The 13,915-nt window shown below is 51.2% G+C and overlaps 1 protein-coding gene across 2 annotated transcripts in view; it reads right to left on the bottom strand.

Annotated features, from left to right (window-relative positions):
* Zc3h3 (zinc finger CCCH-type containing 3) overlaps positions 1-13,915 on the bottom strand; it is an 83,980-nt gene that overhangs the window by 2,627 nt on the left and 67,438 nt on the right. For both annotated transcript variants that reach the window (XM_013355930.4, XM_078016565.1), the window contains one exon: positions 466-650. In XM_013355930.4, coding sequence (XP_013211384.2) covers positions 466-650 — 185 coding nt within the window. The remainder of the gene's footprint in view (positions 1-465; positions 651-13,915) is intronic.

Below are 13,915 nucleotides of genomic sequence, written 5' to 3'. Positions count from 1 at the left end.
CCCTGGCCCCCACTTCCTGTCACAGCAGCCACAGGTGTCTCCACCCAGGTCCCAGCTTGACCCTAGGCCCCAAGGACAGGCTGGTCTCAGGGCCTCTGGCTGAGGCAGCCGGGGTCGGCTAGCTAGTGGGAAACTCTGCTCCGTGCTGTTTTGTCCCTGTCTGCAGCCAGTTTCCTCATCTACAGGGGGCTCGCCATTCCACAAGCCCCTCCTGGGAGCCCAGCTCCATTCCCTCTTCTGGGGAGTGGGTTTCTGAAAGCCCCCACCTCCCTCCATTGTCTGGGACACCCTTGGGTCTGAAGCTCAGGGACCTCCACTCCATTTCCTGCCTCAGACTGACATTTGTTTTTGGATCTGCAGTTACAAGAAGTTACTGGGTGGGGACTCACCCCAGAGGGTCAATGTCCCCAGGGGAGGGTTGGGCCACCTCTGTCACAAACAATGCAGCACCCACCACCCCATCACCTGGGTCCGTGGCCAGCTGACATTCTGCTCCTGAGAGTTGTTTCGCTGGGCCCTGGGGTGGGGGGCGTAGCTGCCCGCCGGCCATGGCGCTTCTGGTTGCGATGGAGCAGCTGGCACTGGGTGCCCCGAGGACATGCACCCCTACGGGCAAAGTCCGGGCACAGCAGTGTGTGCTTCTTCTTGCACTGGGGGAGAAGGGACACAGCTGGGTGTGCTGCACGGACGCTGTGCATGGCACTGGGAGGCGTCCCTGCAGCTGCAGGGTGCCCCCTGGGTCTCGCGCTGGAGGTGTCTCACTGGAAGGATGAGGTCACCAGGCCAAGTGGCTTGCTGGGCCCCTGGACATGGCCTGAGGGACCGGCCATCCTGAGGACTCCCAGAGCCTGAGGCCAGGCCACTGTCCAGGGCTCTGCCTGTCTACCACCCCCACTTGACAGCCTGTCCATCCTGGTGGGTGTGGTGAAAGCCCAGAGGAAGGCAGGTGGGGCTTGAGGCCTCAGGGGACCTTGCCAGGCAGGGTTCAGGCTGGAGCCCGGGCCATGGGGTGCGGCAGGTCGGCTAAGGCCGGGCAGCACTGGGTCAGGGCTGGGTTGGGCACTCGATCCACAGCACCTGTCGTGGGGCTAATTATACCCAGAGGAGAAGGGGCGCCAGCAGGCAGGTGCTCCGGGCAGCCACTGGGCCTCGGCTCTGTTACCAGGCCACAGGGAGGCGAGAAGCCTTGGCTGCACCCTACTGAGCGGCTCCAGGATGGGGATGGGCACTCAGGGCCTTCCTTCCTGGCCCCTCACTCCTACCTCCCACCTGAGTCCAAGGTTTTATTAGGGACAAAGTCTCCCCACTGTGTCCCCCCACCCTGCTGCAGCTGGCTCAGATAGGCACAACTTGGAGGAGGGAGCCACAATCCACTTGGCCTGCAGCACCCCTACTGTGTCTCCCCTAGACTGGTGACAGGCCGCTCCACCTTGAACTTAGATCCCACAGAACCTACAGAGCCCACCGAGTCCAACTCAACACCAGGCCAGGGCCCCAGCGCAGATCCCACCTTGAGGCTTTTCATCTCAGGCCCCACAGAACCAGCCTGGCCCTGCTTCCAGCACCCAGGATTGAGGGCCTAATGGGGGACGGCGTGTGGAGCATGAGGGGCCGGCTGCAGTGAGCGGGCTGGCCAGGCAGACACCTTGCCCCTGCCCCATGCCCATCTTGCCCCGTAGTCACCTACCCTGCCACAGAGAGAGCAGCTTGGGCAAGAGCTCCCAATTCACTCACTCATCCCCACAGAGTCAAGTCCCCTCTGTGCTGGGCCTGGCCAGTAACACAGGGCCCTGAAACCCAGGGCAGTGTGGCAGGCAGAGGAGAAGGGGACAGCACAGCCAGAGCCCAGGCAGGCAGGAAGAGGCCCACCGGCAGGACGCACATGAGCCCAGGCCCTGTGAGCAGAGGTGCTTGCTCGTGCTGGCCAGCAAGTGCCTTAGGGACGTCACCAGGGCTCCACAGCAGATGACAGAGGCGCAGGAGTGGACGGGGTGCTGGACAGAGTGGGTCCAGCTCCACAAGGTGGCTCTGGGCCCAAGACCCAGCCTGTGTGGAGGCCAGACTTCGGAGTTTAGACTCAACAGAAAAACAAGAAGGTAAAATACCAAATTTGCAATTTTTTCCTTAGTTACATGTTGTGATATACTGTGCTTAATAAAGTATATCTCACCTATTATTTTCCCTTTTTCACTTATTTATTTGTTGCTGGGGATGAACCCGGGGCCTTGCTCATGCTGGGCAAGCCCCTGCCATGGAGCTGCACCCTCCAGCTCAAACTACCCATGGGGCTCACGTGTTGCCACCAGACAGTGCTGCTCTGAAGACAACCAGAACTCTAAGGTGGAGGGTAAAGACATTCCCCAGGCCACCCGAGAGCCAGGAGGAGAAGGTACAAGGAGGAAGAGCCCCTAGGAGCACAAGGGCAAGGGCAAGCACAGCCAGCTGGCCACCGCCCCCCCGCCCCCAGCTTGCAAGACCTGCAGTAGGGAAACTATCATTGAATGATTAATCCAACTAGGGGTGCGGGGCCGATGACACTCGGCACCCAGTGGGGCAACCAGAGCCTCACACACGGGTGTGACGTTACAGGGAGGCAGCGGACTTGGGCAGAAATCAGACCCAGGTTGCACCAGGCTGCTCCTGGGAAACCCTGATGCCAGGGGCATGTCAGGTGAGACGAGAAGCGGGGAGCAGGAGGACAGACCACAGGCCAGCACCTCGGGACAGACGGGCACATCCAGCTCCAGACAGACCAACAGGAAGAACACTCAAACCTGCGTCTTGTTACAACCATAACAGAATCTCCATCAGTAGTTGAGAAGCAAAGAAAGCTATATCCCAGAGTTCTAACATATTTATGAGGCACATAATTCTGATCTTTCATAAACTGACTCATAGAATGGGAAAACAGAAAAAAACTGTTTGCTTATGAGGCCAGAAAAGTTGTAAAACCAAAACCTGACCAGGACCATATGATAAAAGTCCACTTGGGACAACCTTACAAAAAAGGGTGCCAGAGCACCCCGCCTCCCCAAGCCAGAGATGGTCTGTAACATACGGAGACACTGATCTCCCAGGATCAGGTGGAATGCAAGGCTGGTTTGACACCAGAAAGTCAGTGCACAAAAACAGAGTGACAAAAAGAAAAAGAAAAATCAATAAACAGAGATTAATAGTACGTTAACAGGCTCAAAGGGCAGAGTCATATGAACACCTCAGTAAATAGGACAACAGTATTTAATAAAATTCAGCCTTGATTCAAAGTTGAAAAAAGGAACACTTAGCTAATTAGTGGTGGAAGGGGACTCCTTAGCATACTCTAGACAGCCTTCCATAAAGTATCACTGTCAATGGGAAAGGCCAGAAACCCCATGGCCACCAATCCGCATGTCCTGGATCCGAGTCAGTGCACCAGGCAAGAAAATGCATTTGGACTCAAAAGAATACGGGCTGTGGCTGTGGCTCAGTGGTAGACCTCTCGCCCAGCATGTGTGAGGTCCTGGATTCGATCCTCAGCACCACATAGAAATAAATAAATAAATATAAAGGTACTGTGTCCAACTACAACTGAAAAATAAATATTAAAAAAAAGAAAAAGAAATAAGAAGCTGGGCATGGCAGCCCAGCTTGTCATCCCAGTTATTAAGGAGGCTGAGGCAGGAGGATCCCATGTTCAAGGTCAGCCTCTGCAACTTAGTGAGAACTTGTCTCAAAATAAAATAAAAAGGGATTGAGCTCAGTGACAGAGCACTCACCTAGCATCTGTGAAGCCCTATTCAACCCCCAGTACCAACCCTCCCCCCCAAAACAACATGCCAGAGGTACACCTATCAGAAAACAGGAACTCTAGACATCCAAGAGAGGCCTGCACAGGAAGGATGGGTGCCACCCTCCTGTCCACAAGGCTCACTGTGGCATAGGCAGCAGCAGCTATCACCACCTCCACCACAGGGTCCGGACGACGCCTGTTAGAGCCCCAAGGGGCCTTTCTGTGTTTCGTTCTTGGTACTGGGGACTGAACTCCGGGGAACTGCACCAGACTTGTTATTTTTAGTTTGAGACAGGGTCTCAAAGTTGCCCAGGCTGGCCTTGAATTTGAGATCCTCCTGCCTCACCTTTCGAGTCACTGGGATTATAGGCATGTGCTACACACTTGGCCAAAATATTTTTTTTTAACTTAATAAAGTAGATTTAAAACATTCTTTTGCCTAGCATATGTGAGACCCTGGGCTCAATCTCTAGCACAGCAAAAAAAAAAAAAAAAAAGAGGTTAAAATACATGTTTGGAAGAATAAAAGGTAAGAACCATGAAAACCTCCCAAAGGAAATCAGTGAGGTGAAGGAACTTGCTTTATTATGAATTATTTTTGAATTTTTGCATTCCTGGGGATAGAACCCAGGGCCTTGCACATGCTGGTCAAGCACTCCACCACTGAGTCACGTAGCTCAGATAACTTAAGTGTGGTACTGGCTCAGGCACAGCCAGCCGTGAGGAGAAGGGAGCTGGAGGCACCCTGCACTCATGCAAGGGCTGGACTGGCAGACTGGCACGAGGACCACTGGGAGCACGGCTGCCTGCAGCAGGGCACTGTGCCAAGTGGGCTGGGTTCTGCCTCGCATCCCGGCCAAACCCAGTTCCAGAGGATTCCAAGTCCCAGCCCTGCCCTGGGGTGTGGCGCGGGACATAAGCTTGCCTAGTGTAGAGAGGCCCTGGGTTCAATTCCCAGTATCTCAAAAAATAAGATCCTAGTCCTAAAGACAGAAGGCAATTTAGCATGCATTGGCGTACAGAAGGTTTTCTTGTACAAGATACTAAGGGTGCAAACTGCAAAGGAAAAGACTGATAAAGCTACATCCATTAAAGTTAGGAACTTCTGTTCTTTAAATCATACCACAGAGAGACAAAAAACCACACCACACACTGGAAGAAGATGCGCGCCATGGTGTGGCTACAGAAACCGAGTACCCGTTTATACTTCAGTGACATCCATATCTTACACTCGCAAACCTCCTGAAGATGCCCACCCCTCACCAGAAAGGCCCCCAAGAGAGGTATGAGGGCTCCCGGGAAGAGGGCCGGCCTCACCTCAGGTCAGAAATGCAGACCGACAGGCACAACACTGGCCAGCGCTCTCAGTGGCCAGGAGGGAAGGAGGCTGGGCCACCCGGAGGGCGGCTGGAGGCAGGTCCTGCTGTGCTGAGGGGCTGTGGCGTGGTACCTGAGCGTCAGGTCAGAGGCCTGCGAAGCCAAAGCCATGTTCAAGCAATTCACTAGTCACCGGCTTCCTCACCCACCTCAGGACACTGAGGAAGGTCATCAGGGGCCTTCAAGGAAATCCCACAGTGGTGTCAGGCTGTGTTCCGCCCCATGGAGCACATATCAGACCGCGAGGCCTTGCACATGGCGGGCAGAGGGGCCCTTCCTCATTGGTTGCCACTCTAGGCCAGGGCAGCCATGGGGGGTGGCTGTGCTGGCAGATGGCCTGCAGGGACCAGGTGGGTCTGCTCGGCATACTCATCTCTGGGTGACTGTGCCCAATGGCTTGTCCACAGCAACCCCCACACCAGAGAGGTCCAGGGCCACTGCCCCTCCACATCACCCAGTGCTTGACACAGGCCCTAAGCCATGGCCAGCACCATCTCCACAGATGAACTGTTGGTGGACCCTGTTCACAGTGGACACACCAGCCTCCTTCCCACTGTCCAAAGAAGATGTTCCAGACCCTCACCCCACTCTTGCTGGCCTGGCCAAGTCCAGGCCTCCCTCACCTGCTCCTGGTTCACCCTGACGCGGGGGACGGGGACTACACACCGTGCTGCACCCTGGGACAGAAATGGGCATCAGGGAGCAAGGAAACCCCGTCCGTGCAGCCTTGAGGGAGGCTGGCGGAGGCTGGCAGGGCTGTGCCCCTGCTGGCTCCGGAGTCTGGATACTAGCTGTGGTCACGCAGGGTGTCATCAGGATGGGAGGCGGGAGCTCCCTGGAGGCTCTGCATGTTTTTGGTAAATCTAAAATGATTCCAAAGTAAATGTTCATTAAACACAATAAGTGACCATGAGCTTTGTGCTGAAGTGGGGCAGTACAAGTCACCAGAGGTACCCAGTGAGGCCAGAGTGGGCGGAAGGTGGGGTCTGGTGTCGTTGGGTGGGCCCTGTATTCATCCCAAGGCACTGAGGCCATGGGAGGAAGAAGCTCCACAGCAACGGGTCTCTGCCCAAGGATGGGCGCAGCAGATGGGGACAGCAGAGGATGAGGAGGAAGTAGGGCTACAGGAGGGACCTGGTCTAAAAGCCATCAATAGCCCCAAATGAGCGAGCATGGGGAGGGAACCGCCCACTTCAGGACAGGGCTGAGAGGCCCCGGAGGGAGGAGCACAGGGGCTGAGGCTGTGGGAGGGGTGCTCACTGGGGAGCAGCATGAGCTGGAGTGGGCAGGTCAGCTGGGAAGAGCACGCTGGAGGGCAGCTGTGTGTGGTGAGAGGTCTGGGGAGGGCTTAAGAGGAGGGCAGAAGAGGTGCGAGATCTGCCAGTGGGGGGAACAGGAGGCAGAGGTGGGAGGCCAGAGCTGTGAGAGGGGCAGAGCCAGGTGTGGCCCCGGGGAGAGGTGGAGGGAGGAGACTGGGAGGTTAGCAGCATCGAGGACCAGGGTGTGCAGTGTCCCTGGTCTGTGCCAAGGCATCCCGCAGGCCAAGATAGCCATGCAGGTGAGACCATGGCAAGTGTGCAGAGACATCTAGCCATAAGCAGAGCAGGGAAAGAGGGCCTCAGGGAGGGGACAAAGATCCAGGCCTGTCCACAGGAAAGGGGACACACACAGGAGCCTGAGAGCTGATGGCAGGAAGCCGGAGTGGAAAAATGTTCAAACAATAGTGAAGTTATCAGACATCATGGAGGACAGAAGTAGGAAGCATGACATTTTTCAAACTGAAAGAACTGTCAACCAAGAATCTTACATTTGGAGATATGCCCCCACCCCGAGGAAGAAAGGGGAAGTCAAAATATTCTCAGATGAAAGAAAAGTTAAACAATTGGTCATCAGTTGATCTACCATGAAAAGTAAGGGTCAGGTACAGGTGGTGGTAACACCTCTAATTCCATCTACTTCAGAGGCTGAAGTGGGAAGATCACTGGAGCCCACCAATTAGAGGCTGACCTAGACAACTCAGCAAGACTCCATCTCCAGTTAAAAAAAAGGAAAAAAAATGAATATAGAAGTCCTCTAAACAGAAAGATAATAGTGAAAAAAAGCCCTTGAACAGCAGGAAAGAATAAAGAAGAGGATAAACAAAAATATGGACAGACACAGTGGATTTTCTTTCTCAAGTTTTCTAAATCATGTTTGTGGTGGAAGTGAGAATTATAATAGTGTCTAATGTGGTTCTAAATGTACATGGAGAAAACACTTAGGACAACTACACATGGAGAAGGCTAAAGGGACATAACGCTTCCCACACTTGATTCAAACTGATAAAATGCCAATACCAGTAGGCTTTGATTAGTTATGAATATAAAACACCTAGGAAAACCATTAAGAAAATTATATAAAGACATATACTAAAAATACTATAGATAAATCAAAATACAATTCTAAAAAGTAATCCACAGAAGGCAGGAACAAGACAAAACCAGAAAGAACAAAAACAACCAAACCAATGACAGACTTAAGCCTCGATAGATCAAAACTACACTAAGTGTAAATCGCATAAATACACTAATTAAAAGATAACAAGTGCATAGTGGATTTAATAATGTGACAACTATTTGCTGTCTATAAAAATGATTGGATGGCATTTGCCAGTAAATAGTTGGAGTTGGAGAATATCAAGCTAAGCTAAATAAGCCAATCCCACAAAACCAAAGGCCGAGTGTTTTCTCTAATGTGCAGATGCTAACTCATAGTAAGGCGGGCAGGAGCAGGTACTAGGGAAGAACAGCATTACCTTAGATTAGGTAGAGGAAAGAGATGGGGGGGGGATGGGAGGGGAAGTGGGGACAGGAGACAGAGAATGAAACAGACATTATTACTGTATGTGTATATGTGACTGCTTGACCAATATGATTTTGCAACGTGTATACTCAGAAAAATGAGAAATTATATCCCATCTATGTATGATATATCAAAGTGCATGAATGCATCCTGCTGTCATGTATAACTAGTTAAAATAAAAAAAAATTTAAAAAAGAATGGTTACTTCAAACATAATACATTGGTAAAGTGAAAATAAAAAGATGGAAAAAAGATGTATCACACAGACTTTTTCCAAAGAAATCAGGAGTGGTTGTATTAGTATCTGAGAAAGAAAACTCCAGGGCTGGGGCTGGGGCTGCGCTCAGTGGTAGAGCACTTGCCTCGCAGGTGTGAGACCCTGGGTTCGATTCTCAGTAGCACATAAAACAAACAAACAAACAAACAAATAAATAAAGATACTGTGTCCATCTACAACTTAAAAAAAAATTTAAAAAGAAAGAAAGAAAACTTATAAAAAAAAAGGGAAAAACTTCAAATTAATTATCAAGATCCCATCTCAGGAAAGCTACAAGGGAAAAAGAGCAAAACAGACCCAAAGCAGTCAGAAACACAGTAAGAGCAGAAAGCAATGAAATCAAAAGAAAAAAACAAATGGAAAAAATCAGTGAAATGAAGAGCTGGATCTTTGAAAAGATCAATGAAGTTGACAAGTCTCTTGAAGTCTCTTGCAAAAAAACTTTAATGAAAACATTAAAGTCACCTCTTTCCAGTACCAGGAAAGATTTTTTTTTTTCCAGTGATGCTGGGGATTGAACTTTAGTTGGTAAAGGCAAGCACTTTACCAACTGAGCTATATACCCAGCCCTGAAACTGTGATCACTACAGACCTGAAAGACATCAAAACAATAACTGGGAAATAATTAAAAAATTTGATAATTTAGATGAAATGGACCAATTTATAGAAATACACAATCTATACCAAAACTGACTCAAATAAGTCTGAATTAGTCTTTATATAGTTAAAGAGATTCAATCAGTAATCAAGAACCTCCCAAGAATGAAAACCTGAGAGCAGAAGGCCTCACTGGCGAATGAGCACCAATTCTCCTCAAATTCTTCCCCAAAATTTACTAACTCATTCTGCAAGGCCAGTATTATCCTCATATCAAAGCCAGAGAAAGACAGTATAAGAATACCACGGGCTAGATAGGGGAGAAGGATGGGAGGAGAAGGGAGAGTGGGGAGAGGGCAGGGGTTAGCAGTGATAGTGGAATGTGATGGACATCATCATCCAAAGTACACGTATGAGGACATGAATTGGTGTGAACATACTTCATATACAACCAGAGGTATGAAAAATTGTCCTCTATGTGTGTAATATGAGTTGTAATGCATTCCACTGTTATTTATTTTAAAAAATCAATTAAAAAAAACTGGGGCAAAATAGTAAAAAAAAAAAAAAAAAGAAAGAAAAAGAAAAAGAAAAGAGAAAAAGAAAACCACAGACCAATATCCATTCATGAATATTAATGAGAAAATCCTGAACAAAATAATTGTAAACCAAATTCTCCAATATGTTAAAAGGATTGTATGTCATGACTGCATGGGATCTGGTTTCAGAATGCAAGGATGGTTGACATACAAACATCGATATGTTGATTGTGACTGATTATGATTCAATGTGGTCCATGTCATTAACTGACCGACTTAATAGAATGAAGAAAAAGCCCCCCTCAAGATCATCTCAATTGATGTAGAAAATAAGGTTTGACAAATTCCCACACCCTTTGGTAATAAAAAACACCCAACAAACTAGTGGTAGAAGGGAAAGTCCTCAGCATGATAAATGCCATACACGAAAAGCCCAGTGCTACCATCATACTCAATGGCGAAACATGAACACTCTTCCAAGATGAAGAACAGGACAAGGGTGCCCACTGTCACCACTTCCACCTGACACAGTACTGGAAGTCCTAACCAGAGCAATTAGGCAGGGAAAAGTAAGAAAAGGCTTTTGAATGAAACAGAGAATACAAAATCACCTCTGATTTCAGATGACATGATCATACATACGTGTGTGTGTGTGTGTGTGTGTGTGTGTGTGTGTATATACATACGTATATACACACTCTAAAAATTTCAGGAAAATTGTTACCAATTCAACAAGAGGCAGGCGGACATGGAGAAAGTAAACCCTCATGCACTGCTGGTGGGATGGGAAAGGGTTCAGCCACACAGAATGTAACTGGGTGGCTTCTCAATAAGCTAAACAGGATCCCCACATGGTCCAGCAACTCCACTCCTGGGTATACACCAAGGCTCGTGAAGGCAGATGGATGTGTGCCAATATCACTGTGGCATTATCACGGCAGCCCAAAGGTAGAACCACCGTGTGTGCACAGATGAGGAGAACCTGTGCACACACGGGATAGAATACCCTTGAGCCCTGAGACGGAGTGAAGCTGACACCCACCACCATGCGGATGGACCTTGAGAGACGATGCCAGTGGAAGAAGTCACAAACATGGTGTGATGCCATTCATGGGAAATGCCTTGGACAGGGTGCCAGGGGTTGTGGGTGAAGAGGAAAGGAGAGTTACTGCTTAACATTTCTCAGTGTTCCTGCTTGGCGTGATGAGAAAGTTCTAGAAACATCTGATAGCAGTGATGGCTGCACCACACTGTGCAGAGACCTTCTGCAGGCACGGGCTGCCTGCCCCACCTGCTCTCCTGTGCCAGCTGGCCAGCCCAGCACTGATGGCCTCACTCAGCTGGCCACCAGGGCTGCCTCCCATACCTGGCGCCCCCAGAGCAGCTCCTGCCTCCTCCTGGCTCTGGGGGCGCTGCGGCACTGTCCTCAGCCTCTCACTCTGCAGAGTCCTGTGAGGAGCCCATAGGACAATACCTCTGGGTTCCGCCCTGCCCCAGGCTCAGCTGGCTGCTGGGGGGGGGGGGGACTGGTGCAGGCTTCAGCTTCACTGCGTGACCACAGGCCCCCAGGGCACTGGGGTGCTGGGAGCCTTTCTGTCTAAAGCTCTGCTTGGGAGTCAGCTGCCCCATGGGGGGCTCCACTGCCATGCCTGGCAGGCTCCTGCCTGTTGGAGGGGTGCAGTGGCAGGCATGCCCAGGGAGGTGCCCCCGCCAGCACCAGAAAGAAAAGAGAAAAAGAAAACCTGTTGCCCTGCCTCTCCCCTGCGGGCATGCGTGAGGGAGCCAGGGACCCCAGGCCCAGAACTCGGGGCTCCTCAACTCTCCATCCTGTCAGAAGCCTGGACGGTGGCAGAAGACCTGAGACCAGGTTTCCTGATCAAAGCTCCCTTCTGTCCTTGTCTTTTCTGGGATCTCAGCCTCTGGACTGCTTTTCTAGGATCAACCAAAATATGCTCTTTGTCCTCTTGGTTAGAAATGGCACCTGACCCTCTCCCCTGCCCTCCATTCCTGAGTTCTCATCCTGCAACTTCAGGCCAGTATGGTAAGTGGCCTCTGAAAGGTCCAGTATTGGGCAGCTGTGGTCTAGGAGCCTCGGTGCCCCCTCTTTCCTGGGCCCCTCTGGGGGCTGGGTGTGCCCCAAACACTGCCTCCTCAAACCTCCACCCAGGCAGCCTGGCTGAACTGGGCTGAGAACCTGGGCTTCTTGTGACCCAGCTGCTGTAATGACCCACGATGAACATGAGCAGCCTAGAGCCGTGGCTGACCAAAGTGGGGCCTGCAGCCCAGGGCTGAGCTAGGCCACAGCGTGGTTCCCCCCAGTGCCCTTGGGAGCAGAGGTGAGTGTCCCCCAAGCCCGTGAGCTGGAGCTGGAGCTGGAGCTGGCCCCTGATGCCCCTGCCTCTCTGCCAGCTCCCAGCTCCTCTGGCTTTGGAGCAGGACTGGGTACGCAGCTGACTGTGTCTCCAGAGGCCCAGGGGCGTGGAACGATGGATGGCACCACTGCGTCAGAACAGCAGGTACTCTGAGTGGCCCTTGGAGGAGCTGCCATGGCTATGAAAAAAGTCCACACCACTGAGTTGTCCACTAAAGATGGTGAAGATCGTAAATTTTGTTATATACATATTGCACCAAAAAAAATTTTTTTGGTGGTCTTAGAGATTGAACCCAGGGCCTCCCACATGCTAGGCAAATGCTCTACCACTGAGCTGCACCCCAGACTTTTTAAAAATTTATTTTGAGGCAAGGTCTTGCCAAGTCCCTGAGAGGCTGGCTTTGAACTTTTGATCTTCCTTTCTCAGCCTTCTGAGTAGCTAGGATTACAGATGTGAGCCACCACACCTGCTGTAGCAGTTTTTAAAAAGTCAACAATGTTGCTAAATGCCATGGGGCAAGCCTGCAATCCCAGGAGTCCGAGGCAGAAGGATCCCAAGTTCAAACCCAGCCTCAGCAACTCAGTGAGACCCTAATAAAATATAAAAAAGGACTGGGGACACGGCTTGGTGGTTAAGCATCCCTGGGTTCAATCTCTAGTGCAAAAAAAAAAAAAAAAAAAAGTTAACAGTGTGGGGGCCTGCAGTCCAGCTCCACACTCGAGTGCTGCCTGCTGTGTTTGAGCCCTGGGCTCAGTCCTGAGCACTGTACATAGAAGCAGTATAGAACACAGAACCCACCGAAACGGGTTTCTACACTTAAATGTGTGAATTACATGGTATGTAAATTCTGTCTCGAAAAGAAAAGTACTTTATTATTCTTTTAGGGTCACCACAATCAGAGGGGAAATAACAAACAGGTGGAGAAGTAGTTTGGGGAGAAGAGGAGCACTGAGTATGATCCCCGCTGACTTGCCAATTAACAACTAACTAACCCCAGTGAGCATGCAAGGGTGTGGCCCCTTTACCACAATGGCCTTCTAATTTACAAAAAGGAAACAGCCCTGGAGGGTGGCAGGACCTGTCACCACACTGCCTTGATTGTCATGGCCAGTGAAGCCAGCAGAAGCAGAGGCAGAGGCTCTCGGAGAGCGTGGGTGGGGCAGGCCCTGCACAGACCCACAGCCTGCAAGCCAAGAACACCACGCCAGGTCTACGCCCCACAGAAAAAATAAGGATTTTTGACTGAACAGAGGACACCAGGCGAGGGTGATGTGTGGCGATGGGACCATTGCATCAGAACAGCAGGTACTCTGAGTGGCCCTTGGAGGAGCTGATGTGACCTCTGCTTAGAGCAGAAGGGTAAGGGCGGGGTTCCAGGAGCACCAGAGTGGGCAGACTACGGGAGTTGAAACCCAGCACTTGCCAGGCCATGGCGAAGCAGGCTGAGCAGAACACACACACACACACCCTGAGAAGGACAGCTGCCCACACGCACACCTGCATCCCCAGCTCTGCGCACGGGGCTGGCGACAGGGCGCTCTGCCACATCCAACACCTGAACACCCGTTTTAAACAAGCCCCAAAGGAACCAAGACTCTTGGGCAAGTGGCCATTCCAGAGCTGGAGCTTTCTGTGAGACCAGAAATGAGGGAAGAGCTCTAGACACTCCGGAGCTGCACATGGAACAGGAGTTAGCAGCAAAGGCCTGGGGCAGCCAAGCAGGAGCAACAGGAGCGGTAAGTTAAAAGTGCATGCAGACGCACAGAAGAACGGAGAGGCAGACGAGAGTGCTCTTCCACGCAGGGCACCCGCTCACGGTGGTGGGAGGAAAGGAAACATCAAGGGCTTCAAGATTCCCACATAATGTGCAAAACCAGGAGGAGATAGGCAGAGAGCCTCACTGGCCTCATATCTATCCAGCGGGTCAAGGCTAGCCCCTGTGACTACTGCCAGGAGGCAAAGGGAACACAGCCCACACCTGCCACTCCCTGCTCTAGGCAGAGGTCATGTCAGACCCCCAGGGTGAGAGGCATGCAAGACAACTGGCCTGCAGTCACCAATCTGTCCTAAAGCCCAGGAGGGTGGGGACAGCTGGCCTGGGGCTGTCTGTCTGGAGGAAGCTGACTTCTGGGCCTGGGAAAAG

Source organism: Ictidomys tridecemlineatus, chromosome 7 (assembly GCF_052094955.1).
Source record: "Ictidomys tridecemlineatus isolate mIctTri1 chromosome 7, mIctTri1.hap1, whole genome shotgun sequence".
In the NCBI taxonomy this organism is placed as follows: Eukaryota; Metazoa; Chordata; class Mammalia; order Rodentia; family Sciuridae; genus Ictidomys; species Ictidomys tridecemlineatus.
Note: the sequence above shows the minus strand (reverse complement) of the source record. Positions and strands in the feature narration are given on the sequence as shown.